At 34.3% G+C, this 26,938-nt stretch overlaps 3 protein-coding genes across 8 annotated transcripts in view; 2 read left to right on the top strand and 1 right to left on the bottom strand.

Moving 5' to 3' along the window:
- Positions 1 to 26,938, top strand: part of LOC149941086 (tyrosine-protein phosphatase 69D-like) — a 440,950-nt gene that overhangs the window by 167,117 nt on the left and 246,895 nt on the right. The gene's annotated exons all lie outside the window — the stretch shown is intronic.
- On the bottom strand, positions 13,414 to 15,179 carry LOC149941090 (death-associated inhibitor of apoptosis 2-like). Of its 3 annotated transcripts, XM_090178107.1 has the most exons (3): positions 15,065 to 15,179; positions 14,245 to 14,735; positions 13,414 to 13,997 (listed from the first exon to the last, which is right to left on the bottom strand). In XM_090178107.1, the coding sequence occupies exon 3, from the start codon at positions 13,988 to 13,990 to the stop codon at positions 13,607 to 13,609; it is 384 nt and encodes a 127-aa protein (XP_090034233.1). In that variant the 5' UTR covers positions 13,991 to 13,997; positions 14,245 to 14,735; positions 15,065 to 15,179; the 3' UTR covers positions 13,414 to 13,606. The 3 variants fall into 3 exon arrangements, 2 of the variants coding, with proteins under 2 accessions (XP_090034233.1, XP_090034232.1); XM_090178106.1 differs by lacking the exon at positions 15,065 to 15,179 and having other exon boundaries at positions 14,245 to 14,950; XR_016481230.1 differs by lacking the exons at positions 13,414 to 13,997; positions 15,065 to 15,179 and adding an exon at positions 14,011 to 14,044 and having other exon boundaries at positions 14,245 to 14,950.
- LOC149941089 (death-associated inhibitor of apoptosis 2-like) lies at positions 23,815 to 25,034 on the top strand. Of its 2 annotated transcripts, none has more exons than XM_090178069.1 (2): positions 23,815 to 24,250; positions 24,456 to 25,034. In XM_090178069.1, the coding sequence occupies exon 2, from the start codon at positions 24,458 to 24,460 to the stop codon at positions 24,839 to 24,841; it is 384 nt and encodes a 127-aa protein (XP_090034195.1). In that variant the 5' UTR covers positions 23,815 to 24,250; positions 24,456 to 24,457; the 3' UTR covers positions 24,842 to 25,034. The 2 variants fall into 2 exon arrangements, with proteins under 2 accessions (XP_090034195.1, XP_090034194.1); XM_090178068.1 differs by having other exon boundaries at positions 24,451 to 25,034.

Here is a 26,938-nt window from a genome sequence, read left to right as displayed (position 1 = left end):
TTTACTAGCTCTCGATTTTGGAACCAGGGGGGGGGGGGGGGAACTACTCCATTCTGGAGGATTCCAAAAACAGAAAAACGGAAGTCTGTGTGCCGAGCGGAATCTTGTTTCTCTCACTCATCCCTTTATTCTTCAAAAATGTGATATCCTTATATTGAAAGAAAGTTTCCGTTACTTGATATTAATTTGAACTCTGTAGTGTAACGTTTTCCTGGTTAAGATAGCAGATTACCCATCCTGACCAGCGTAATCCATAACGCTACAAATAAATCTAATCAAAACTGTTTTATGATTAAGGGCGATTCAGAACGCAAAGGTTTTAAGAATAAAAACACGTTTAATATTAACATAAAATACTTACAAGACAATTAAAACACTACTAAAAACCTAAAAGCTAAATGGCCAAAGTCCCTACGCTAAACGCTATCCTAAATTCTTATACTAAAATGTTATTAAAATAATATACTAATTACAAATTCTTTAGATTATACATTAAATTAAATGATTAAAATAGAAATTTAAAAATGACCCCAAAAAATAAAGGAATTTTAAAATGACCCCAAAAAATAAAGGAATTTAAAAATGACCACAAAAAGTCGGGGAATTTTAAAATGACCCCGAAAAAAATCGGGCACATAAATTTTGAAAGGTGTACATAATAAATATTTTTCAAGATTTTAACTCAAACCCTTCATTTATTCTACAAAAATGGTCAGGGAAAACCTGGAAATGTCAGGGAATTTAGTTCCGGAAATTTTGTACGAACCCTGTCCAAAGGATCGAAAAAGGAGTAACCACTTTTATTTTCATAGCAAAATCAGGATAAAAAATAAAGTTGGTATTCGTCTCTCCTTCTTTTCGTTTGAGGCGGAGGTTTTTTTTTTGGCAATGGATCTACTCGAGCCAGCCTCCATCCGTATGGGATTTTAAGGATTTCCGTTCGTTTTATTCTTCTTTCTGGCGTATTTCTATCCTCTCTCTCTCTCCCTCTGCTTTTTCTGTCCTTTTTCCATTGAAAATTCGCGGGAAAGACCTCGCTCTCTCTCTCTCTCTCCTATCTCGAGCGGGAAGAGAAAATGAATTGGAAAAGCGGATTGTGGGCTTTCCCGCGACACGCCAAATCGATCTTGGGACCGAGTCGCCATCTATGGGCTATTCGCGGAACTAGTCGAATAAACGCACGTGGCTACCTAACGCTACGAATATCGCGCGTCTTTATAAAACTCCAAAATACGTCATACCGTTCGATAAACAGGGTCTATTTTTTTTTATCGTGTATTCAATTTTTTAAAAGTAAAACGTTTGATGGCCAATAAATCAATGGAAAGGAATAGAAGTCACCGTTTTAATTAATCGGTCGACACTAATTCGCTCTAAGTCAATTTAGGTAGTTAAAAGAAGCGGGAATTGATTAAATCTCAATGAAAAGTAATTTCTTTTCGCGTAGTTTATCAAGCGCTCTTAAACCTCCGGAGAGACGTAAAGTGGGCTCCTATACGCGTGTACAACTTTCTCTATTTTTTGCTTTTACGAGGTTTTCGCCTCCATTAAAAGCATTTTTGTTCCGCGCTGTTAATCCACTTTTCCCTTCTTGACTGGGAAGGCCCTCGCCGCGGCACGTCTATTAATTCCTGAAAGCGAAATGAATGAGGGGGAACCCTGTCTATATATACCCGCTCTTTCGTAAATTACGGCTCACTCTCATTGTAGAGGTCGTTTCGCCTCGAAGACTTATTGGTATTTTGTCCCGCCTGTTTTCTTTTGTTTTCCGTATTCTCGTATAGATGGGGCAGTTGGCCGCGTCTTGAAGCTCCTCTTCTCTTCAATATTTACAGTCTATTTTGATGGGGAAAGCTTTAATGGTACTTTTAAGCCAACCGTTCGTTCAATTTGGCTCTTGATTATGTAGGTTTGTCTTAAGTCATACGAAACTGACGGGTAGTTTGAGCTTCGTTTACGCTTCATAATTTCACTTTTCATATTTATATCTTCCAAATACCTTTTTTCAACTTTGAATATACATAGGATTCGATCTTAGAAAGGATGGCTCCATCTGCTTTAATACCTCTCAACTAAATGTGTGAAGAAATTGCAGATTAGATTGGATATAAACTAACATAGTACTTGGAAAATTTGGAATTACTGGAAAGGTCAGGGAATTGCAAAAATTTGTTCAAATTTTGGCATAAGTCGGAAACAATCTCCGGAAATGGCCAGAAATAACCTGGAAAAATCAGGGAATTACTATTTTATTTTAAATGTTGGCATAAGGCAGAGATAACCTCCGGAAATGGCCAGAAATAACCTGGAAAAGTCAGTAAATTACAATTTTTTTTTAAATTGTTGGCATAAATCAGAGAAAAGCTCTGCAAGTGGCCAGAAATAACCTGGGAAAATCAGGGAATTACTATTTTATTTTAAATGTTGGCATAAGTCAGAGATAACCTCCGGAAATGGCCAGAAATAACCTGGAAAAGTCAGTAAATTACAAAAAAAAATTTAATTGTTGGCATAAATCAGAGAAAATATCTGCAAGTGGCCAGAAATAACCTGGAAATGTCAGGGAATTACAAAAATAAATATTTAAATGTTGGCATACGTCAGAGAAAATCTCGGGAAATGGCCAGAAATAACCTGGAAATGTCAGGGAATTACAAAAATGTGTTCAAATGTTGGAATAAGTCTGAGGAAATGGCCAGGAAAAACCTGGAAAAGTCAGAAACATTTTATCTGAAAAAAAAAACTGTTGCAACCCTGATAAATGTTTTTAGCTGAAACATACAGCTTTTGTATCGATACAGTTTTGAATAAGTAGACAGCTTTCATACATTCGATTTGAAACATGATCGGTATTCGACGTTACATCTGAAGAAAATTAAAACTACGCACGGAAGGGGTTGTTTCAATACTTCTGGGGTTTTCGGAGTGTTTTAGCCACTGTTGTCAATCGGTCATATAAAGTCCCGGTGGTCATTATCAAGCTCTAAACAGTCTTCCCCGAACAACCTTATTAGTAAGGGTTAAGGAGGGCTTTCTAATTGAATCGTTACAGTATCCTTTTTTCGTCCTTGTTCGGCGATCGGGGACAACAAAGCAATTATTTTTTCCATCGAAAGGGGCATTTTACGGGGAAGCCAAGTAGGATAGTTTTATAGTAGTTAGGTCCGACACAAGCGAGGCCTTCTTTTCTGGCCCTTCGACTCTCATCAGCGATGACACGGGCCAAAGGTGGAAGCCCCCTCTTCCAATACAGCCACGAGAGAAGAAAACATGGCCTCACGCCATATGGCATCCGAGACCCTCGTCTTACAGCCGTTGCCTAGCTAGAAACTACGCAAACTCGACCTTATCGAAAGCCTATAACGGCGCTACCAGATGACTTACGGCCAAAGTTCGGCTCCCAGTTACTCTCTCACCTAAATAGAGCTCTCCTCATCTTTTCTCTCCATCCTCTATCCCCGAAAGAAGACCAAGAGTAAAAAATAAAATCCTGGAGGATGAAAAAGGTTGGGAATGAGTGGAGAAAAAGTTCGCGAGAATCGCCATCGATTTCCTATCGATTAGTTTTCCGGTTCGATTAACCTGTGAAGAACTCATTTTGCTTTTCTCCCTATTTGTCTGTTTAGTGCGCCCATAAAAAGCCTCCTCCGCCATGTTTTTTTTTTCTTTTTTTTTCTCGTACTTTTTTGTTGCGTTACTTTTTAGTTGTTGGTAGCCCGTCCAGATCGATCCCCCGATTGCCCCTCCGGCGTCCCCGAATTTAATCAGTCGATTAACTCTTTTTAAAATTCGCCCCAGCTCCCCATCTTTTTCGTTTTTTTCCCCTTTAGTTTGCGCTTTAGTTTTTACAATGTACAAGCTAGTCTCGGTAATTGGGGATCGACCTTTTTGGAGGAGTTATTCAGGCCTGAAGATATTCTAAGCTAAACGCTCAAAAGTGTAACTTTTCTACTACATCCTTGTTGAAATTGTTGAGAAAGTACTTCTTTTTTAACATTCCTTTTTTTAGAAAGCACGGAACGCCTTTCATATAATCAAGAAACTACCTTGAAAGTATTCGTAAAACGGTTTAGGAATTTTGGTCGTTAGAGCCCTTCAGGCAGTGTAGAAATTTTATGAATAATTTATCGTAGTTTAATCAAGTACCTTAATATTTAACGAATTCAATATTTTTAGGATTATTTCAAAATGTATTGACGTAAAGTTATCTGTTTAACTAAATTTCATTCCATCAAATCCTTTTGGAAATATTGCTTTAGAAATTTTATTTAGTTTTCTCGGGAGTGCAGTTCCCGGAAACATTAGGATAAAAGCTCTTATTTCTAGATTCCGAAATATACCCGAAATTTTATTATAAGCCATTTATTCACAATGAAAATTGCCTTTATTTTTAATTGGCGTGGCTTTTAAAGCCTTCGTCGAACTCTCTATAACGTTCTTTTTTATTTCGCCCGCAGTCAAAACTTTTCGGCTCTTCGATGGTGAGTTGGTCGGCCGCTCTTTTAATTAGCCTCGACGTCGCTTTTAGCATTTGGTCGCCAAGGATTAAGCGACAGTGGAGACTCTTTCCCCGCTGAAAATATAAATCCTATATAGGTTATCCGTATAGCGAGAGAGCGAGACAAAAATACATTTTTGGTTAAAGTGGTAAAACCTTTTATTTGAACCCCGTGTGGTACTAAAAGCTCGCGGCGACAGATAATGAAGACAATAACGCCCCCGCGCGGTGGGAAATTTTATTTTTCGTTCGACGGTTTTTGGCATTTCGTATTAACCGAGTTGTCAACGAGAAGTTGAATGATAATTTCCCCGTAAGGCTAATTATCCCGAGTTTAATTAAGCGGCCTCGGAATCTGCTCTCCTGCAGGAGTGACGCTAATTAAACGTAGGATACCTTTCTTCTCGCTTATGGAAATCGGACGAGCGTAGCTCGCGGGGAAAGCTCGAAAACAGGGCCCCCAGAGGTCTTATAGTTCCTATAAAATCCTTTATTTCAAAAATGTCCTATAAGATCCTATATTTTTAGCAAAATCCCCCAAAAGTCCTATAAAATCCTTTAATTTTGATATTTTGCCCATTTCAAATCCAAACACTAAGTTAAATTGCTAGATTTAGCTATAGGATAAATTCCTATACACTCTTTTATATCCTTATTTGAGAAGTTGCCATTTTATTACAGGTCTGATTTAAAATAGTGCATGCAAGGCCGCTTCACGCGGTCAAGTGCACGAGACGTCTCGAGCTGATGAGCACGTGCAGGCGCCCTTGCCTATACTATTTTAAATTAGGCCTGTAATGAAATGGCCGACTTCTTAAAAGAGTGTATACCAAGTCATTCTAGTCTATACTTTTTTTATTGTTAACGTGCTTAGCTACTACTAAATTTTTGTGATAAAATGGTTAAATAGTTTCTATTTTTTAAGTGAAAATCAAAGATTTATTATCTAAATATAGATTTGTTTTTTAAATGCATAAAGTTAGTAAATGAAATAGCATGTATAGTCCTATAAAATCCTATAATTTTGTAAAAAATAGTCCTATAAAGTCCTATATTTTTATAAATATAATCATAATTTTCCTATAAAAAAATTGAAGATTTGAGCGAAAACTACCGGACTCGTTAGCTAGTTAAGATTAGCCTAATCTCTGTCTTTGAATACCCCTTTGACACACCCCCTTCCGGACATTTTTTGAAATATTTATTCGAATTTGTTGTGTTTTTTATTGGTCTGTATTTTAGGTAAATATGTTTTGGTCATATTATTTATTTTTATTCCATGGTTTAAAACGATATATTTTGCTGTTTCTTATGCTATGTAGAGCAATGCCTTACGCAGTTCACTACAAGTACGGCGTTTAAAACCCCGATTGAAATACACAAAACGCATAAAATTATCATATAAAGTACATCATTACTTCTGATGAAGTCATTCCACGTTTTATATCTTTATTTACATAAATATTTTCCACCGTTATTTCATAAATACAACTTAAAATAGGCCTTCATAAACCGTAAATAGTTGTGCTTGAAAATTCGTTATCATACTAGAACACGCCGCGTTCCCCCTTCTTATCGATTTCCCAGCATAGCGTCGCGTATATAGCGCCATCTATGACAATTTAAAGTTAATTTTATTCGACGCTTATTCGATTATCTTTAGGAAATATTATAACTTTACGTTCTTGCTAATCCTTATTTTCAATTGTTTTATGACCATAATTATTTTAGCGACAATGTATCTAAAATGAATTGACGCTAGATGACGCTGCTGTACCCTTTGCCGACCTAATCGATGCTCTCGCGATACGGCGAAATTCCCTCTTTCGAAAGGACGGACTTCTCATCCCTCGTACAATCCGCTTTTCCATCTTCTCTCTTAAAAGGGGCATGGTTACTTACCCGCAGCGTCGTGGTGCGAAGCGGATGGAACACTTCTACAGGCGCTTCGTCTATTTTTGACCTACTTAATGATAAATCAATTGATCGTTAATACGACATTTTTTAATTTTGTTATATAGTTAAGATTCTGGGTAGGAATTTAGTGAAAGTTTTTGGGAAATTTATTTTAACGTAAACCAGATGTCGCTTCGTTAGTTTTTGGGACTTAACAAATCAATTGATGAAGGCGAACTTTTTGCTCGCAATTTAACCGAAGGAAAACGAGCGTCTAATCTGTTTTTAACAAGTTTCTCCGATAACTTGAGAGCGACTATTCAGTACGCCTTATTAAAGCGGAAACCTTATCGTAATATACCGTATGAAAAAATCTTCATGGCTAATTTTCTTAATAGAGGATATTTGCATAGTATTGCGTAGGAAAGAAGGGAGGGGTAGGCGGCGAACAATTAGGCCCTTGAAACCAACCTTATCAGTGCCTTAACAAATCACCTCCCTTGGGATCCCAGCGCCATCCAGCGTCCAAATCTTCGAACCCTTCCTCTTTTACCAAAAAGCGTTAACTTAACGTGTTAGGAGGGAGATAAGTGTTTTAGTGGGCGGGGGGTCCTAATATTAAACTCCGAGAGAAGCTACTGATAAGGGGTTACGAAGCCCCACTTTTGGACTTGGGTTTTTTTTCTACCATAGTTTTCTACTTGATGAAATATAATGATTAATTGGTCTCTAAAATCCTTTTCATTTTTATCCTGTTAAATTAGGGGTACTGGGCTAACAGCACACGTTCGTTACTCGGAACTTTCTTAGGGGACTTATTTAGCAACAAATTACCTTCTAGACAACGTTAAGGTTTATCCGCTAAATGGCTAAACACGCCCTGGAAGAGATAATTCTAAACGGTGTTTCCTAGGGCTGTGCGAGTATTGTTTTCAAGCAATCGAGTCGGTTTTCGAGTATTAATACATTTTCATCGGGTAGTCGAGTCGGGTTATATTTTGATCGAGTCGGGTTGTCGAGTATTCGATTATTTCCAAATTTTCCTTGTTCGAGTAGCCGAGTAGTTAGAAAAATCGTTCGGGTACTTATTAATCGACGAGTTCTATTCGTCGAGTAATTAAGAAAAATTTATAATAGCCCACTTGTTACTACTTAAATGGATGCTAGGTAACAACTAACAAGTTAAAAAAGATAAAAATAATTAACAAAACGCTAAACTAAAGAACATTACTCAGACACTAACGGCAGATAGAATTCTGATCTCTTTCAAAACCAAAACTAAAAAACTTCAATACGAATCCAGGCAGCCAATCACTCAAGGTAAAGGGATGTTCGTTTGGATTTATTTTCTCCATTATTCTGCCAAGGCGACTGGCTATGCCAAAGAGATAATAATAATCAGCTAGGCTAATATCCAAGGCACCACCTTAGTCCCAAGTCATCAAGCGACTTATAACGCAGATTATTGTCGATTACCCGACGAGTGGTCGATTACCCGAATATTGCCGGTGGGAAAAACAATTCGGCGAATTTTACAGGTGGCTTATTCGAGTATTCGAGTACCCGATTGAGGCAAATTTCTGATACTCGATAATCGACGAGTATTTAAAATTTTCTTATTCGAGTTCCAGTATCTGAACTCAAAAATCGACGGATACTCGATGCTGATCGAGTATTCGCGCAGCCCTAGTGTTTCCTTCGGAATAAAGAGTGTTTCACTGGAACTATCGTTTAATATTAATTCTTCCAATCTTTATAAAACTATCTTTCGTTGTTGAGTCGGTCGTGGCGTTATGGAGTTCTAGATAAACGGCTAACTGGGAGCTTTCTCGGAGCCATCACTATTTTATTCCCCGCCGTTTCTCGTCACTTAGCGCCATCTGTTTCACCGCTTTTCGTGACTGGAGTGCGGAAATTTGATCAAAACTGGCCGCGTATTCCCTTTTACGAAGATGACCTCGATGGAGACGCGGAAGGCCCGGGTAGCCTCGGACCGAAAATAAATATGGGGGGCGGTATATATAATAAAAGATCGCAACAAGGAAATGTGTCATTGCGTCGCGTCTCGACAAGGTTCCGTCCCACCTAATAGCCGCGCACCAATTTTATTTTCCTGGTCAAAAAGTTGGACATTTGTTCGACTGGACGGTCGCTTCGTCCAGCCTCTTCCCACACGCCGTCCTCTCTAACGTATTCCTTCTGTTCTTTAACAGTGAAAAAGGGGGAAAAGTTGTCGCGGCCTAAAAGAATTTTCTTGGGCCACTGGTCAAATTGGCTCTCATTGGGTGGACGCCCCCAGGGTTCAATCGACTCTCGCCAGGGGGCCGCCACAGTTAAGCTCTTCTTTTTTTCGACGACTTTTCTGACAGAATAAAGTTCTCTATCCACTTGCTGTATTCTTTTTTGCCCTGCCCTAACTCAACTACGCCCTCTTGCGAGTGTTCTCGCTATAGGCAATTTCAGTTTGGGTAATTAGTACGGTATTTACGTTTCTCAGCACACAGAAAGCACTAAATCACGCGAATTAATTACTTCCAATAATCTAAATACTATAATTTATATTTCAATTGTGAAATTTTATTTTAATAATAATTTTCAAATTATTTTTTGTACATTTAATTTAATCTAAACATAATTGAGGATGAAAAATATTACAATCCTTCCTGCAGTTTTAATAAAGTTTTCTTGCTTACAAACATCAAATAAAGTACAGTTATTATCCGAGTAATTTTAATTAATAATCTCGTTTCTTCAACGTTTAAATATCATACTAGCTATTGAAACCGATAGGTTTACTGTTTATTCTTACCCTCGACTCCTGCCTTCCACTCCATCCCCGTTTGGCAGTTTATCTCGTACCCTCTCGTGTAGCATTGGGCTATATTCGATCGCTAAGACCCGATTTTACACTTCAAAGCAAAAAGATCGCATTTCGACACTTTTGTATACAGTACGGTCTAGGGAAAAAACTACTTATCGTTGGGGAAATCGGAAAACACCATTCGACTTCTGACATTTCAATCGTCAGACTTTGCTATATTTCAAGTCAATTCCAGTTAATTTTAGTTATAAAATCATCGAATACAAATTCAGTTAATAATTTCTTCGCTTTAAAAACAACCGGCTCGAGAGAGACGTAGCTTTTCGGGACGGGAGTAAAGGGAACAAGCGGGGGTGGAATACTTTTGTGAAAATTTAGTTATCAGGCTAGCTGATAAATAAATATTTAACAAAAATACTGATAGAAAGAATTGAAAAACTCGTATTAAATTAATATTCATATAATATAAATTGTTAATATCTGTCCCTTCTTAGCCGTGATATTTAAAAGAATAAACGCCGTTTTTTCAATTCAAAGAACTGTTTTTGTATAATATAACATTTTCACTAATATGTTGGGGGAATACTGTCTTTTAAAGGGGAATGGATAATAGCAATTAGGTTAGATATCTTATCGCTTGTGGCAGGTCACAGTTGACATTGCTAATAAGTCTATTTCGAGGAGTCAATCGAGCTGTACGTGCCCACCGTTTATGAAAAAATTAATTGGCCACCACATACTCGGCTTAGCTGTTATTCAGAATTTATTTAATTTACCGCCAGAATCCAAAAATTTACCTATTGGCGTTAAAAGAAAAGTAGGTCGAGCTACAAAATCAACAAAGGTTTTAATGATAAACTGAAACATTCGTAAATTGGTTTGTATTTTTAAATGACTAAAAATAATCGGTTAAAAACTTAATCGGCAAATTTGTATTTATTTTTAAATAAAGTTGTGCACTTTTAATCCGTAATTTTTTCTTCGCTATCTGGACTTATTTATCGGGAAAAAAATTGTTTTTATCAGCCGTTTAAATACAACCAATTTAGGTTTAATTAAACTGATTTTTAATAAATTCCTGAAAGAATGATTTTTTCGACGTTGGGGAAAACTGTTTCTGTAAGTAAAAACCCAATATTTTATAAAGTCCTTTTTTAGTTATTAAAGGCTTCGTCTTGCAACGATGCGAGCCTTCGCTAGACTACGATAAATATTGAATATTTTTTGTGGCCAAAGGGGAGCTCATTAGAGCCTAGACTGTTTGTAGTGACGGCGACTGTTCAGGGCTAATTGACTGTCAGCCAGGCTTGTCGTTCGCCACCGTTTCTTCAATTTAGGGAGTTTTTGTCCACGCTTATGAAATGATGTGAAAAGGGATATAATGAAGTATAGAATTAGGCGGCTTTTGTATTGTGCAAACATGATTTGGGTACGAGTTTTATATTTTTTTTATTAGAGAGCTTAAGCTCCTGATAGAAAACGACTATAATGAACTTATAGGGCTGTAGACGTATAAAATCGTGTACAATCCCAACTTGTTTATTTTCGCTCTATTAAGTATTAAAAGCAGGGTTGTTGATTTTTTTGATTTTTAAAAAAAAATCAAAAACATCGATTTTTTTTATTTTAATCGATTTTTTTATTTTTTATTAATTTTGGGTTTTTGTCACTTATTAAAAGCAATATATAAGCTTATTGATATAATTATTATTTTTGTATAAATAATATTCAATAGTAGACAGTTTTATCATGTCAAAAAATATTTATTCCAAGAAATAAGTATATTTGTATCACAGGAGTAACCTTGAAGTAAAACTAAACAGTGTGAGAAAAAATTAAATGCCTGGGGTGTTAGTGGCCCTGGTGAAAACTTAATTAATTCAAAGTTTTTCCGTTCAAGATTTATAGTTCCTTATTTAACACTCCAAAATTTTGAAATACCCATAATAACTAACCTATTAAGCCTATGCCCTAGCACATATTGTCAAGAGTAGATAATTTGACCATAAATTATGAGTCTGATTTTGAAGGTTAAAAATGGTAAGTGGCCAGTGGCCAGTTTTTTAATTAAACTACCTAGGCTCTACTGGCCACAGGTCCAGTTTATAACAATTCCTTATTTCTCAGCCTCCGAGAGTTTATTATTTTCAAAAAACCAAAAATGAGGTTGGGAAGGGATCGTGGTAGTGATAGGTAATAGTGTAATATAATGACAAAACAGGTCTAAAATATAATAATTCAATAGTAAATCTCTCATTTATGGAAAGTTAATACCTTTTAAACAATCTTTTATAGGAACAGATTTAAATCAACGATTTTTAAAAAAAAATCATTTGATTAAAATCGCGATTTAAATCGCTGATTTAAATCAACTTGATTTTAATCAAACAACCCTGATTAAAAGCCTTGTTTAAAGTGTATAATGAGGAAATAACTTTGGGTAAATTTAATTTATTAAATTATTAAATTTAGTTTTTACACAAAAATTAATATAGTAGTGTTATTTAATTTAACCATGGTGGCCACAGGTCAGGGAAAAGTCAGGGAATTTGAAAGTAAGCCTCCAAAGTCTGGCAAATATAACGGAATTTTAAGAATTTGGGAAAAGGCAGGGAATTTGAAAGTAAGCCTCCAAAGTCTGGCAAATATAACGGAATTTTAAGAATTTGGGAAAAGGCAGGGAATTTGAAAGTAAGCCTCCAAAGTCTGGCAAATATAACGGAATTTTAAGAATTTGGGAAAAGGCAGGGAATTTGAAAGTAAGCCTCCAAAGTCTGGCAAATATAACGGAATTTTAAGAATTTGGGAAAAGGCAGGGAATTTGAAAGTAAGCCTCCAAAGTCTGGCAAATATAACGGAATTTTAAGAATTTGGGAAAAGGCAGGGAATTTGAAAGTAAGCCTCCAAAGTCTGGCAAATATAACGGAATTTTAAGAATTTGGGAAAAGGCAGGGAATTTGAAAGTAAGCCTCCAAAGTCTGGCAAATATAACGGAATTTTAAGAATTTGGGAAAAGGCAGGGAATTTGAAAGTAAGCCTCCAAAGTCTGGCAAATATAACGGAATTTTAAGAATTTGGGAAAAGGCAGGGAGTTTTAACTACAACCGGAAGAGTCTCCTACACTAAAATAAAACCTCAAGTAAAAATATTAATATCTGAGAAAAGTGAAATATAAAGTTCCAAATAACAAATTTTTGTCTTAAAAAAGGTCAGGTAAAATTTATAAAAGGGATCAGAGAAAACAGAAAAAGTCGGGGAATTTGAAAGTGAAATTTTTTGTGTTAACTTAATAAACGTGCAATTAAAATTATTTGAGCTTTGGCTTTAAAATTATACATATACTTAAAATAATCCGTTTTTTTATTGTTTAAATCATTTGTTTTAGGCTAAAACCAGGCTGTTTTTTTAAACACTATTTTATAGTACTTTGAAAACTATTTTTTCGATTGTGTTCTTTATTAACTAAAATTTAATTAAATACCAGAGAGAAGGGTGTCTATCTGGTGATTGAGAATTTCATTCTCAATCACCAAATAGACACAAAGCTGTAGCTTGGCTCCCGCCGTTCACCCGCGCCTATCCCGTTCCTCCCCCACCCGAGCCCCCATCTCAATCACCAGAATTTCCAATCACCAGAATTTCTAATCACCAGAATTTCTAATCACCAGATTGCCGCAGCAGTTTTATCTCTCCGAAATAATTAATGTACCCAAAATTGGACAGCCAGTTTATTATTCTTTTTAGGGGAATCTCTATGGGAGTTTAACATTACAATAAAGCTAAAAGGTCCAGTTTGGGGTACATTTGGTCCGAAATGGGGTACATAGGGCCGAAAATGGTGACTTTGGTCGTTTTTGGGGTACATTTGGTCCATTTTGGTCCATTTTTGGGTACATCCCTGCTTTCCCCCATCCCCATTCACTGGATACTTTATCTCTCGTTCACCAGCTCCTTTTCCCCATTGCTATCCCCATTCACTGGATACTTTATCTCTCTCTCTCGTTCACCCGCTCCTTTCCCCCATTGCGTTCCTCCCTTAATCACCAGAATTTATAATCACTAGATTATCTCTCCCGTTCACCAGCTGCTTTCCCCCCATCCCCATTCTCCAAAATTAGTTTTTGCTCGTGCAGATATCTGGAGATTAGATTTTTACCCGTTTGCTTATCGCTTCCGAACTCCATAATTTCTAATCTCTAGGTAATAAAAACAAGTTATTTACATTTAATTTTTTATTTTAGAACTTTGTTTACATGTTAGTAGGTACTATCAGATATTCCATTAGATGGTTATCTTGTACATTACTCAATTAAAACAAATTAAAGTAGTTAAGTTTACAGGCATTTAAATGGGGTGAAACGATCTCCTGCAACTTAATTTAATTAAAAGTTCTAACTCACGTATTTGTAGTGTTTAGCAGCAGTATCGTCTGACATACAGTCACAAACGTCTTCTTCTTCTTCAGGTACAGGTGAGATGTATTTGTCAGTGACCGTAGTTGCTTTTGGCGTCGGGGGAATGTCCCATTCTAGCGAAAGGTACTTTTTTTCCGATGGTGAATTATCCCTCGACGGACAGTTTGGAAAGCATCTGGCGTGTTCAAGTTCTGGTACGTCTCCTGATTCCCATCCTTCTAATACGCCATGGCACTTGTAACATCGTACTTCATCGCCCCGCTGAATATAGTAGAATCCAGCCTTTGCTAGTTGCTCCTTAGTGACGTGCGGATTTTTCCAGTGACGAAACGTTTCAAGTCGATACACTTCAATATCCATAGCTGATCTAGACCAAACGTTTCAAGTCGATACACTTCAATATCCATAGCTGATCTAGACCAAATACGTTCTATAGTTTCAAATGATACATTCTCTAAGCCTACATTTACCCATAAGTCTACTAAACCTAATTTTATCAATATGGTTAAATTTCTACGCTAAAATTCTCAATATAAACGCTTTTTTCAATATGCAAATTGTTTTAAATATGTCTAAAAATATAGTCTATTACAAAGAAAAAAATAGTTACTTACTTTATGGGTAGAAATCCTTTGTCGAGCTGTAGAAAAGACAGCGATCCGTCAGCAGGTCTTTACTCGTCAATGCGCCGTAGAGAAATGACGCATGGAAGATTAATTTATTCCTATCTTGTTGAGAATAATTCATCACGTGATCTAAACTTCAAATAACCCTCAAATTCTATTGGCTGTCTCTCTCTGACAGTTTAAACTGCCTCTAATGATTGACGGCACATATTAACCCACTTGAGTATTTGGAAAAAACCCTTTGCTACTCAAAGGAGAGTTTTGGAAATACCACGTTGACGATATCAAAATCGAGCTCTCACTAGAAAATGTTTTGACGTCACCCAGATGAGATCCTATTGAACGAGATATTTCCGAACTAATAATTATCACGTGATCAAATCTGCAACTAATGATACTCATTGACGTCACATAATTTTACCCACTTGAAAAAAAACCCATTGTAGATTCCTCTCGGGAGCTTTTGATGGAATCATATCCTAGAAAACAATACAATTAATAGAAATTTACATTAAATTAGTATACTATTAATACCATTTTGCGAACTACAGTGAAAAAAGTTACAATTTTACGGTAGAAACGTTTTCAATAACTTAATTGTCTAAAATGTATACTCTACAACAAAAACAAAATAGTAAATTACTTTCTACGCTAATCTTGGCCTAAAAAAAAAAGCAAAATACTAAAATTCATTTTTAACTCTAATTCAGATTCCTACCTGGTAAGCCTAAATTTGATATACTAAGTATAATATGCCTTAAAGTTCAAATACTGTCTAATACAATAAATATTCATGAAAAATTCTTACTTTGTATGTACAATGAACGCTCCAAAAGGCTGAAAATGTAACATGGGACAAGACAGAATTTCTACCCAAACCTTTCCGATTGTATCGTCAAATAAAACAAAGTTCAGCTATCTTATCAATGGTACGCGCGCGCTCGCTCGGAAAAATGAACGAGTCACGTGAGAATCGGTACGTCACGAGCCCCTATGCATAAATGTTAGGGCGTCTTACTACCATTAGATCTAATCGCACTAGCACATTCTCGAAAAATAAACCAGTTCTTGGGAATAAGAGACGGTTTTTTTTATCAAAGATAAGCCAATTTATAGTTTATTGTATGAAAATATTAATTAATTCGGAAATATATTCGATGCTTACTGTTTTTTTTTATAAGAATACGCTGAAATACATTTTCCAATACGTAAAAAATTAAAGCTAGACCTAAAAACCTGTAAAGTGTGAATAGTTAAGGCTAAATTTCTAACCCTAACCCATGAAAGTACATTTTCCATAAATCATATCCTAACATGAATGCATTTGTTAAGAATACATGGTTTTTTTTAAAAAAAAATACGCTAATTAATTTCGTAAAACAAGCATAGATTTTAGTTAGCCCTTCCTCCAAAATGTCCAATAGAGCTAGTACATTCTCGATAAATATACATGTTCTTGGGGAATAAGAGACGTTTTTTATCAAAGTAAGCCAAGTTTAAAGCTTATTGTCATTGGTTCCATAACAAAAACCACAATGTAACGTGATAATGGCTGCTCACTAATCCCAATTCCATGTGAAACTCTTCCAGTTTCTTTAAGTTCCTTTTGAGTTACAAAATAGGGTTTTAGAAATAGATTTTTCCTATTTCATTAAATATAAGTATTAAAATTAGAATTGCTTCATTAAATTATGCATTTGTACTGTACTGTACACAATACCTGCATTTGAAATTGTATAACATAAAAACACAGTTTTTAAAAAAAATATATCAAGGTTTTCAATTCAGTTAAAAATAATTAAATTAGTTGTATTGTGTTTATATTTTTAACTTAATTGCATTGATGTTTTAAAAGCAAACCTCGGGCCTAAGAAACAGGCAAAGTGTAAATTGCTAAGACTAAATTTCTAACTCTAATAATGTGTAAATCAATTATACAATTATCTATTCATAAGTGTTAGAGACTTTATTACAATGAAATAAAACCATGTAGAAATGTATATGTTATAAATTTAAGAAAACTCAAACATTCTGTTTTAAATCAACAATTTTATTATTCTTTCTTATCATTTTTTTATACAACCATTTGTTTTTATATAGATAACCTGAGGACGGCTATAATATGAACATATACCTAAAAAAAATCGGGAATTAAACAAAAACAACCTTAAGTTTACTATTTTTATATATTCACACGTCCTCAATTATGCAAATTTTATATAAACATTTCTACTATACATATTTCATAATTAATATTTACATAAATAATTATTTTTTATATAAAATCGTACAATTCTATCAGAACTTAAACCGGAAGATTCAGGCATATAATTTCCAAAAACACAAACTACATTTGGAGTACTAATATTTATACTCACACAATTATATTTCGTACTAACAATTTCACCATCTTTTAAACTATCAAATACTGCCAAGTGTTCGTCGCATATTTTTGTACTTCTCAAGGTGTTAAAGAAAAAGTGGTTCACACCAGAGCAAACTTTTTTCAATTGAAAAAGCATTTCACTCCCCGAAACTGTCACTTGCTGACAATGTACAAAATTGGGCTTACGGGATTTCAAGTAATTTAACATCCACGATTTTCCTTCATTTCCATCTTTTCCTATTACAAATATTATTTTTCTGTCTGAGAGAATTAAATGTTCCAATAAACTTTTTTGCCATGGTCTAAGTTCTATATCTTTGTTTATTCGTTTAGGGGTTTTCATTTGTTCCACCCAAGCACTTGTCAAATTTCCAAAGAGATGCGATGGTAGTCCAGATCGAGCAACGGCTTCTGCGCGGACTCGTTGTTTATCAATTTCCGCTTCTACTTTGCCTAAGTTTACTTTGTGTGGGCTTATACTGCAACGTCTAATATGTCGACTCAGTTGTGATTTAAACGATTTATTGCACGTTGTACACGATGTACGTTTACATTTATGGGTTCTTAATCTATAGCTACGTATTCGTTTCTCGCAACTTGGACACTGAATATATTTGTTTCGACCCATTTTGAATATATTCAAAGGAGACAAACACGTACGTTTTACTCGAACCGAGTTTATTCATAAACTGTTATCGATTTTTGTGGGATCTCCGTATATAAAGTATAAAGTATAAAATGTGGGTTCTGAGGGTAGAAATAATATCAGCCCTATTTTGATTTTCTTCCAAATTAAGTGTTTCAGATAACGTTTACTTATTCAACACCTTCATTCCATTTTTTTTTACATTAATTTGATATAACCTTGTATCTTCCAACAATTCAGTTTTATGCTATGTACAATTCCCTTATTCATTACATCATTCCAAATTTAGCCTAATTCATACACTGGCGTTGATCTTCTGAAATGGATATTCCAATAAAAACCTTTTCTTATATCATCGCTTCTAATTAATCTGAATGTTGTCAATATAAAAAACATCATATGCTTTATTTAAATATAAAGAATAAACACTGGTTAGGTTAAGGTTAGAGTGAAATGGAATAATTAAGTAAATAAGCATAAATTTTAGATCGCCTTTCCTCCAAAATATCTAATAGCTCTAGTACATTCTCGATAAATATACAAGTTCTTGTGAATAAGATACGTTTTTTATCAAATAATCATAGACTAAAAACTTTGCTCAACGAAAAACTAAATAACGATAAATAATGTACAATTAATTTATTAAATAACGAGAAAATGTCTTATGGTAATAAAAAAAATAAAACAAGCGATTAATTAAAAGTAAATTATTATCAATTTGATGATTGTTTAAGGATATCGATTATGATCAATGTTTGTACTACAGTGTTCATATCCGAAATGAAGTTAAATGAAATAATTTCGTAAACAAGCATAAATGTTAGATCGCCCTTCCTCCAAAATGTCCAATAGAGCTAGTACATTCTCGATAAATATACATGTTCTTGGAGGAATAAGAGACGTTTTTTTTCAAAGTAAGCCAAGTTTAAAGCTTATTGTCATTGGTTCCATAACAAAAACCACATTATAACGTAATAATGGTTACCTCTATCTGTAAACTTATCAAGATAAGAAATGGCATATAACTAGATAATTATGTATTAATTTTTTAATTAGTTAAGAATCATTAATTTTAGTTGGTCTATATTTATTATGCAATAATAAAATATATTTATTTATTTTTCAAATTATTAAGGATATATTTAATCATAGACTAATGTTGACTTATAACCCTAACTTAATAATTTAAGCAATTCTTTCTCTCTCTCTCTCTCTCTTAAAGAAATCTTATTGTAATAAGCTTAAAAATTTAGGAATAAACTTATATTATAGGATGAAGAAAAGTCAATAGACATTTATTTGTAAATTATTCGCAATTTTATTTATTTATTTATTTATTTATTTATAAAACGAACTACAGTTTGGTCTCTGGGAGGCTTAGGGTAATGACAGCATCCCATGAAATCGAACTCCACGCACTCCTCCTGTCGTCGGCTGCTCTTTAACCCTCTTCTTCCACAGTACGTACAACGAAGATGGGGCGGGAAATCCGTTATCAGATGCCCGGGGATGTGTTTGGAATAGACATTACCATGACGAAAAATTACACTCCTTTGATAATGCTAGCACTCTCTGCCCCAGCAAAGGAAGAGTCCTCCGCCTCTTACAGTCAATTCTTCTGTACATTCGTCACAATGAAAGCAAATCATAGATTCAGTTGTCGTACCGACGTACTCTTCTCCGGATGCCAATTTTATGGAAATATGGTCCATTTACTATACAAATAGAAAAAATAAAATATAGAAAAAAGGCAAATTTTACATATATGGAAATATTGTCCATTTACTATACAAATAGAAAAAAGGCAAATTTTACATAAATTAATTCAAATTTAAATTCATGGTATTAATTTTTAATTCTACCATAAATTATACTGCCAAGAAAAAAGAGAGAGAGAAAAGTATATTTACCAAGTTTTGTTTCTACGTTTCTAGAGAGACTAGAAGAATGAATAAATTTGGAGAGCAGTATCGGTTTTTATACTAATTCATAAACACATTTCATAACTTGAGAAATATACTTTTCTCTCTCTCTCTTTTTTCTTGGCAGTATAATTTATGGTAGAATTAAAAATTAATACCATGAATTTAAATTTGAATTAATTTATGTAAAATTTGCCTTTTTTCTATTTGTATAGTAAATGGACAATATTTCCATATATGTAAAATTTGCCTTTTTTCTATATTTTATTTTTTCTATTTGTATAGTAAATGGACCATATTTCCATAAAATTGGCATCCGGAGAAGAGTACGTCGGTACGACAACTGAATCTATGATTTGCTTTCATTGTGACGAATGTACAGAAGAATTGACTGTAAGAGGCGGAGGACTCTTCCTTTGCTGGGGCAGAGAGTGCTAGCATTATCAAAGGAGTGTAATTTTTCGTCATGGTAATGTCTATTCCAAACACATCCCCGGGCATCTGATAACGGATTTCCCGCCCCATCTTCGTTGTACGTACTGTGGAAGAAGAGGGTTAAAGAGCAGCCGACGACAGGAGGAGTGCGTGGAGTTCGATTTCATGGGATGCTGTCATTACCCTAAGCCTCCCAGAGACCAAACTGTAGTTCGTTTTATAAATAAATAAATAAATAAATAAATAAAATTGCGAATAATTTACAAATAAATGTCTATTGACTTTTCTTCATCCTATAATATAAGTTTATTCCTAAATTTTTAAGCTTATTACAATAAGATTTCTTTAAGAGAGAGAGAGAGAGAAAGAATTGCTTAAATTATTAAGTTAGGGTTATAAGTCAACATTAGTCTATGATTAAATATATCCTTAATAATTTGAAAAATAAATAAATATATTTTATTATTGCATAATAAATATAGACCAACTAAAATTAATGATTCTTAACTAATTAAAAAATTAATACATAATTATCTAGTTATATGCCATTTCTTATCTTGATAAGTTTACAGATAGAGGTAACCATTATTACGTTATAATGTGGTTTTTGTTATGGAACCAATGACAATAAGCTTTAAACTTGGCTTACTTTGAAAAAAAACGTCTCTTATTCCTCCAAGAACATGTATATTTATCGAGAATGTACTAGCTCTATTGGACATTTTGGAGGAAGGGCGATCTAACATTTATGCTTGTTTACGAAATTATTTCATTTAACTTCATTTCGGATATGAACACTGTAGTACAAACATTGATCATAATCGATATCCTTAAACAATCATCAAATTGATAATAATTTACTTTTAATTAATCGCTTGTTTTATTTTTTTTATTACCATAAGACATTTTCTCGTTATTTAATAAATTAATTGTACATTATTTATCGTTATTTAGTTTTTCGTTGAGCAAAGTTTTTAGTCTATGATTATTTGATAAAAAACGTCTCTTATTCACAAGAACTTGTATATTTATCGAGAATGTACTAGAGCTATTAGATATTTTGGAGGAAAGGCGATCTAAAATTTATGCTTATTTACTTAATTATTCCATTTCACTCTAACCTTAACCTAACCAGTGTTTATTCTTTATATTTAAATAAAGCATATGATGTTTTTTATATTGACAACATTCAGATTAATTAGAAGCGATGATATAAGAAAAGGTTTTTATTGGAATATCCATTTCAGAAGATCAACGCCAGTGTATGAATTAGGCTAAATTTGGAATGATGTAATGAATAAGGGAATTGTACATAGCATAAAACTGAATTGTTGGAAGATACAAGGTTATATCAAATTAATGTAAAAAAAATGGAATGAAGGTGTTGAATAAGTAAACGTTATCTGAAACACTTAATTTGGAAGAAAATCAAAATAGGGCTGATATTATTTCTACCCTCAGAACCCACATTTTATACTTTATACTTTATATACGGAGATCCCACAAAAATCGATAACAGTTTATGAATAAACTCGGTTCGAGTAAAACGTACGTGTTTGTCTCCTTTGAATATATTCAAAATGGGTCGAAACAAATATATTCAGTGTCCAAGTTGCGAGAAACGAATACGTAGCTATAGATTAAGAACCCATAAATGTAAACGTACATCGTGTACAACGTGCAATAAATCGTTTAAATCACAACTGAGTCGACATATTAGACGTTGCAGTATAAGCCCACACAAAGTAAACTTAGGCAAAGTAGAAGCGGAAATTGATAAACAACGAGTCCGCGCAGAAGCCGTTGCTCGATCTGGACTACCATCGCATCTCTTTGGAAATTTGACAAGTGCTTGGGTGGAACAAATGAAAACCCCTAAACGAATAAACAAAGATATAGAACTTAGACCATGGCAAAAAAGTTTATTGGAACATTTAATTCTCTCAGACAGAAAAATAATATTTGTAATAGGAAAAGATGGAAATGAAGGAAAATCGTGGATGTTAAATTACTTGAAATCCCGTAAGCCCAATTTTGTACATTGTCAGCAAGTGACAGTTTCGGGGAGTGAAATGCTTTTTCAATTGAAAAAAGTTTGCTCTGGTGTGAACCACTTTTTCTTTAACACCTTGAGAAGTACAAAAATATGCGACGAACACTTGGCAGTATTTGATAGTTTAAAAGATGGTGAAATTGTTAGTACGAAATATAATTGTGTGAGTATAAATATTAGTACTCCAAATGTAGTTTGTGTTTTTGGAAATTATATGCCTGAATCTTCCGGTTTAAGTTCTGATAGAATTGTACGATTTTATATAAAAAATAATTATTTATGTAAATATTAATTATGAAATATGTATAGTAGAAATGTTTATATAAAATTTGCATAATTGAGGACGTGTGAATATATAAAAATAGTAAACTTAAGGTTGTTTTTGTTTAATTCCCGATTTTTTTTAGGTATATGTTCATATTATAGCCGTCCTCAGGTTATCTATATAAAAACAAATGGTTGTATAAAAAAATGATAAGAAAGAATAATAAAATTGTTGATTTAAAACAGAATGTTTGAGTTTTCTTAAATTTATAACATATACATTTCTACATGGTTTTATTTCATTGTAATAAAGTCTCTAACACTTATGAATAGATAATTGTATAATTGATTTACACATTATTAGAGTTAGAAATTTAGTCTTAGCAATTTACACTTTGCCTGTTTCTTAGGCCCGAGGTTTGCTTTTAAAACATCAATGCAATTAAGTTAAAAATATAAACACAATACAACTAATTTAATTATTTTTAACTGAATTGAAAACCTTGATATATTTTTTTTAAAAACTGTGTTTTTATGTTATACAATTTCAAATGCAGGTATTGTGTACAGTACAGTACAAATGCATAATTTAATGAAGCAATTCTAATTTTAATACTTATATTTAATGAAATAGGAAAAATCTATTTCTAAAACCCTATTTTGTAACTCAAAAGGAACTTAAAGAAACTGGAAGAGTTTCACATGGAATTGGGATTAGTGAGCAGCCATTATCACGTTACAATGTGGTTTTTGTTATGGAACCAATGACAATAAGCTTTAAACTTGGCTTACTTTGATAAAAAACGTCTCTTATTCCCCAAGAACATGTATATTTATCGAGAATGTACTAGCTCTATTGGACATTTTGGAGGAAGGGCTAACTAAAATCTATGCTTGTTTTACGAAATTAATTAGCGTATTTTTTTAAAAAAAAAACATGTATTCTTAACAAATGCATTCATGTTAGGATATGATTTATGGAAAATGTACTTTCATGGGTTAGGGTTAGAAATTTAGCCTTAACTATTCACACTTTACAGGTTTTTAGGTCTAGCTTTAATTTTTTACGTATTGGAAAATGTATTTCAGCGTATTCTTATAAAAAAAAAACAGTAAGCATCGAATATATTTCCGAATTAATTAATATTTTCATACAATAAACTATAAATTGGCTTATCTTTGATAAAAAAAACCGTCTCTTATTCCCAAGAACTGGTTTATTTTTCGAGAATGTGCTAGTGCGATTAGATCTAATGGTAGTAAGACGCCCTAACATTTATGCATAGGGGCTCGTGACGTACCGATTCTCACGTGACTCGTTCATTTTTCCGAGCGAGCGCGCGCGTACCATTGATAAGATAGCTGAACTTTGTTTTATTTGACGATACAATCGGAAAGGTTTGGGTAGAAATTCTGTCTTGTCCCATGTTACATTTTCAGCCTTTTGGAGCGTTCATTGTACATACAAAGTAAGAATTTTTCATGAATATTTATTGTATTAGACAGTATTTGAACTTTAAGGCATATTATACTTAGTATATCAAATTTAGGCTTACCAGGTAGGAATCTGAATTAGAGTTAAAAATGAATTTTAGTATTTTGCTTTTTTTTTAGGCCAAGATTAGCGTAGAAAGTAATTTACTATTTTGTTTTTGTTGTAGAGTATACATTTTAGACAATTAAGTTATTGAAAACGTTTCTACCGTAAAATTGTAACTTTTTTCACTGTAGTTCGCAAAATGGTATTAATAGTATACTAATTTAATGTAAATTTCTATTAATTGTATTGTTTTCTAGGATATGATTCCATCAAAAGCTCCCGAGAGGAATCTACAATGGGTTTTTTTTCAAGTGGGTAAAATTATGTGACGTCAATGAGTATCATTAGTTGCAGATTTGATCACGTGATAATTATTAGTTCGGAAATATCTCGTTCAATAGGATCTCATCTGGGTGACGTCAAAACATTTTCTAGTGAGAGCTCGATTTTGATATCGTCAACGTGGTATTTCCAAAACTCTCCTTTGAGTAGCAAAGGGTTTTTTCCAAATACTCAAGTGGGTTAATATGTGCCGTCAATCATTAGAGGCAGTTTAAACTGTCAGAGAGAGACAGCCAATAGAATTTGAGGGTTATTTGAAGTTTAGATCACGTGATGAATTATTCTCAACAAGATAGGAATAAATTAATCTTCCATGCGTCATTTCTCTACGGCGCATTGACGAGTAAAGACCTGCTGACGGATCGCTGTCTTTTCTACAGCTCGACAAAGGATTTCTACCCATAAAGTAAGTAACTATTTTTTTCTTTGTAATAGACTATATTTTTAGACATATTTAAAACAATTTGCATATTGAAAAAAGCGTTTATATTGAGAATTTTAGCGTAGAAATTTAACCATATTGATAAAATTAGGTTTAGTAGACTTATGGGTAAATGTAGGCTTAGAGAATGTATCATTTGAAACTATAGAACGTATTTGGTCTAGATCAGCTATGGATATTGAAGTGTATCGACTTGAAACGTTTCGTCACTGGAAAAATCCGCACGTCACTAAGGAGCAACTAGCAAAGGCTGGATTCTACTATATTCAGCGGGGCGATGAAGTACGATGTTACAAGTGCCATGGCGTATTAGAAGGATGGGAATCAGGAGACGTACCAGAACTTGAACACGCCAGATGCTTTCCAAACTGTCCGTCGAGGGATAATTCACCATCGGAAAAAAAGTACCTTTCGCTAGAATGGGACATTCCCCCGACGCCAAAAGCAACTACGGTCACTGACAAATACATCTCACCTGTACCTGAAGAAGAAGAAGACGTTTGTGACTGTATGTCAGACGATACTGCTGCTAAACACTACAAATACGTGAGTTAGAACTTTTAATTAAATTAAGTTGCAGGAGATCGTTTCACCCCATTTAAATGCCTGTAAACTTAACTACTTTAATTTGTTTTAATTGAGTAATGTACAAGATAACCATCTAATGGAATATCTGATAGTACCTACTAACATGTAAACAAAGTTCTAAAATAAAAAATTAAATGTAAATAACTTGTTTTTATTACCTAGAGATTAGAAATTATGGAGTTCGGAAGCGATAAGCAAACGGGTAAAAATCTAATCTCCAGATATCTGCACGAGCAAAAACTAATTTTGGAGAATGGGGATGGGGGGAAAGCAGCTGGTGAACGGGAGAGATAATCTAGTGATTATAAATTCTGGTGATTAAGGGAGGAACGCAATGGGGGAAAGGAGCGGGTGAACGAGAGAGAGAGATAAAGTATCCAGTGAATGGGGATAGCAATGGGGAAAAGGAGCTGGTGAACGAGAGATAAAGTATCCAGTGAATGGGGATGGGGGAAAGCAGGGATGTACCCAAAAATGGACCAAAATGGACCAAATGTACCCCAAAAACGACCAAAGTCACCATTTTCGGCCCTATGTACCCCATTTCGGACCAAATGTACCCCAAACTGGACCTTTTAGCTTTATTGTAATGTTAAACTCCCATAGAGATTCCCCTAAAAAGAATAATAAACTGGCTGTCCAATTTTGGGTACATTAATTATTTCGGAGAGATAAAACTGCTGCGGCAATCTGGTGATTAGAAATTCTGGTGATTAGAAATTCTGGTGATTGGAAATTCTGGTGATTGAGATGGGGGCTCGGGTGGGGGAGGAACGGGATAGGCGCGGGTGAACGGCGGGAGCCAAGCTACAGCTTTGTGTCTATTTGGTGATTGAGAATGAAATTCTCAATCACCAGATAGACACCCTTCTCTCTCTAATACCAACATTGTATGCCCAGTTAAAAAAAAATAACTTTTTCATTTTCTGGGACTATATTTGAAGGCTTACAGAAGATGTTTTTCTTTTAATTTCGTAGCGTTTTGGTCAGAAAATGTACAAATAATTGTACCTAAGTTATTTTTTTTAAACTACCTAGTTTAAACCTTGGTTTAAGCCAGTGTTGGTTAAACCAGCCAAACCTGCCCTAAGTACAAATAAATTCATTCTTGGTTTGATATAATTTTGTTATAGAGGGCGAAGTGTCTATATTGTGACGTTGGTCTAAAGGCAGACCGTAAGGGTGAACAATAACCTACCACTATAGAGATGATGACGTCACGTGAAATGAGAATGCAGTTTTCTATTCAGTAGGAGCACTTAACCCATGCTACGTAGTGGTACACTATATGAAATCTATCCACCGCTACTTAGTGCCGCCTAGGAGCAACAAACACAAGGGGAACGCAGCTAGCCTTTTAACACGCTAACCCAGTATTGCGTACAAATTTCATTGGACGAGTCTTTAAGCTGAACGTTTAACGGAAGGGGAGAAGACAAATTTCGATTTTTCCCTTCCGACGGCAGCAGACGCTAAAGCGTCTAACCAATGAAAACTGTACGCGAGAAAATGCAAGACTTCTGACGGTTGCATTCGCCTCGCGTGGGGTGCTGTGTTTATTGCTCCTAGCTGCCACGCTTTCAAAATTGAAATGCGAGAAGCGGAGTGCTTCAATTTGCATTATGCACATTAGGCATTCCGTAGCTCCAGCTCCTTTCAAATTTAGCTACTTCGAATATCATTAAAATCCGGGGCTTCTTTTAAAGATGTGTATATTTTAAAAGATACTCAGTCGTGACTTCAAGTTTAGATTCAATTCTTTACTATATGGAAAACTTACTAATACCCTACGGATCTGCACGCATCGAATGAAAAAAGTAGGTTCAAAAATCGCTTTATTTAATAAAACCGACTCTACCATCATGTCATTTTACAAAAAACAAGTTTCTTCAATTTGTTTTTCGAAATTATAGGGAACCAATATCTTTGTTCCTATATAATATAAAATTTAACAACTAAAATCACGATTTCTGTATTTAGGCTTTTACAACCTGTTAAATTATTTTACCTGTTTCACCTATAATTTCTACAGAAGCGAACGGTTTTCCGTCATTACAGGGAAAA

The sequence above is a fragment of the Leiobunum rupestre genome, chromosome 6, assembly GCF_980474605.1.
Source record: "Leiobunum rupestre chromosome 6, qqLeiRupe1.1.hap1, whole genome shotgun sequence".
In the NCBI taxonomy this organism is placed as follows: domain Eukaryota; kingdom Metazoa; phylum Arthropoda; class Arachnida; order Opiliones; family Sclerosomatidae; genus Leiobunum; species Leiobunum rupestre.
This window is presented reverse-complemented; position numbering and strand designations above follow the sequence as displayed.

What these genes read in the sequence shown, in the direction of transcription:
- LOC149941089 (XM_090178069.1), top strand. Translation starts at nt 24,458, where the DNA reads ATGGATATTGAAGTGTATCGACTTGAAACGTTTCGTCACTGGAAAAAT.
- LOC149941090 (XM_090178107.1), bottom strand. Translation starts at nt 13,990, where the DNA reads ATGGATATTGAAGTGTATCGACTTGAAACGTTTCGTCACTGGAAAAAT.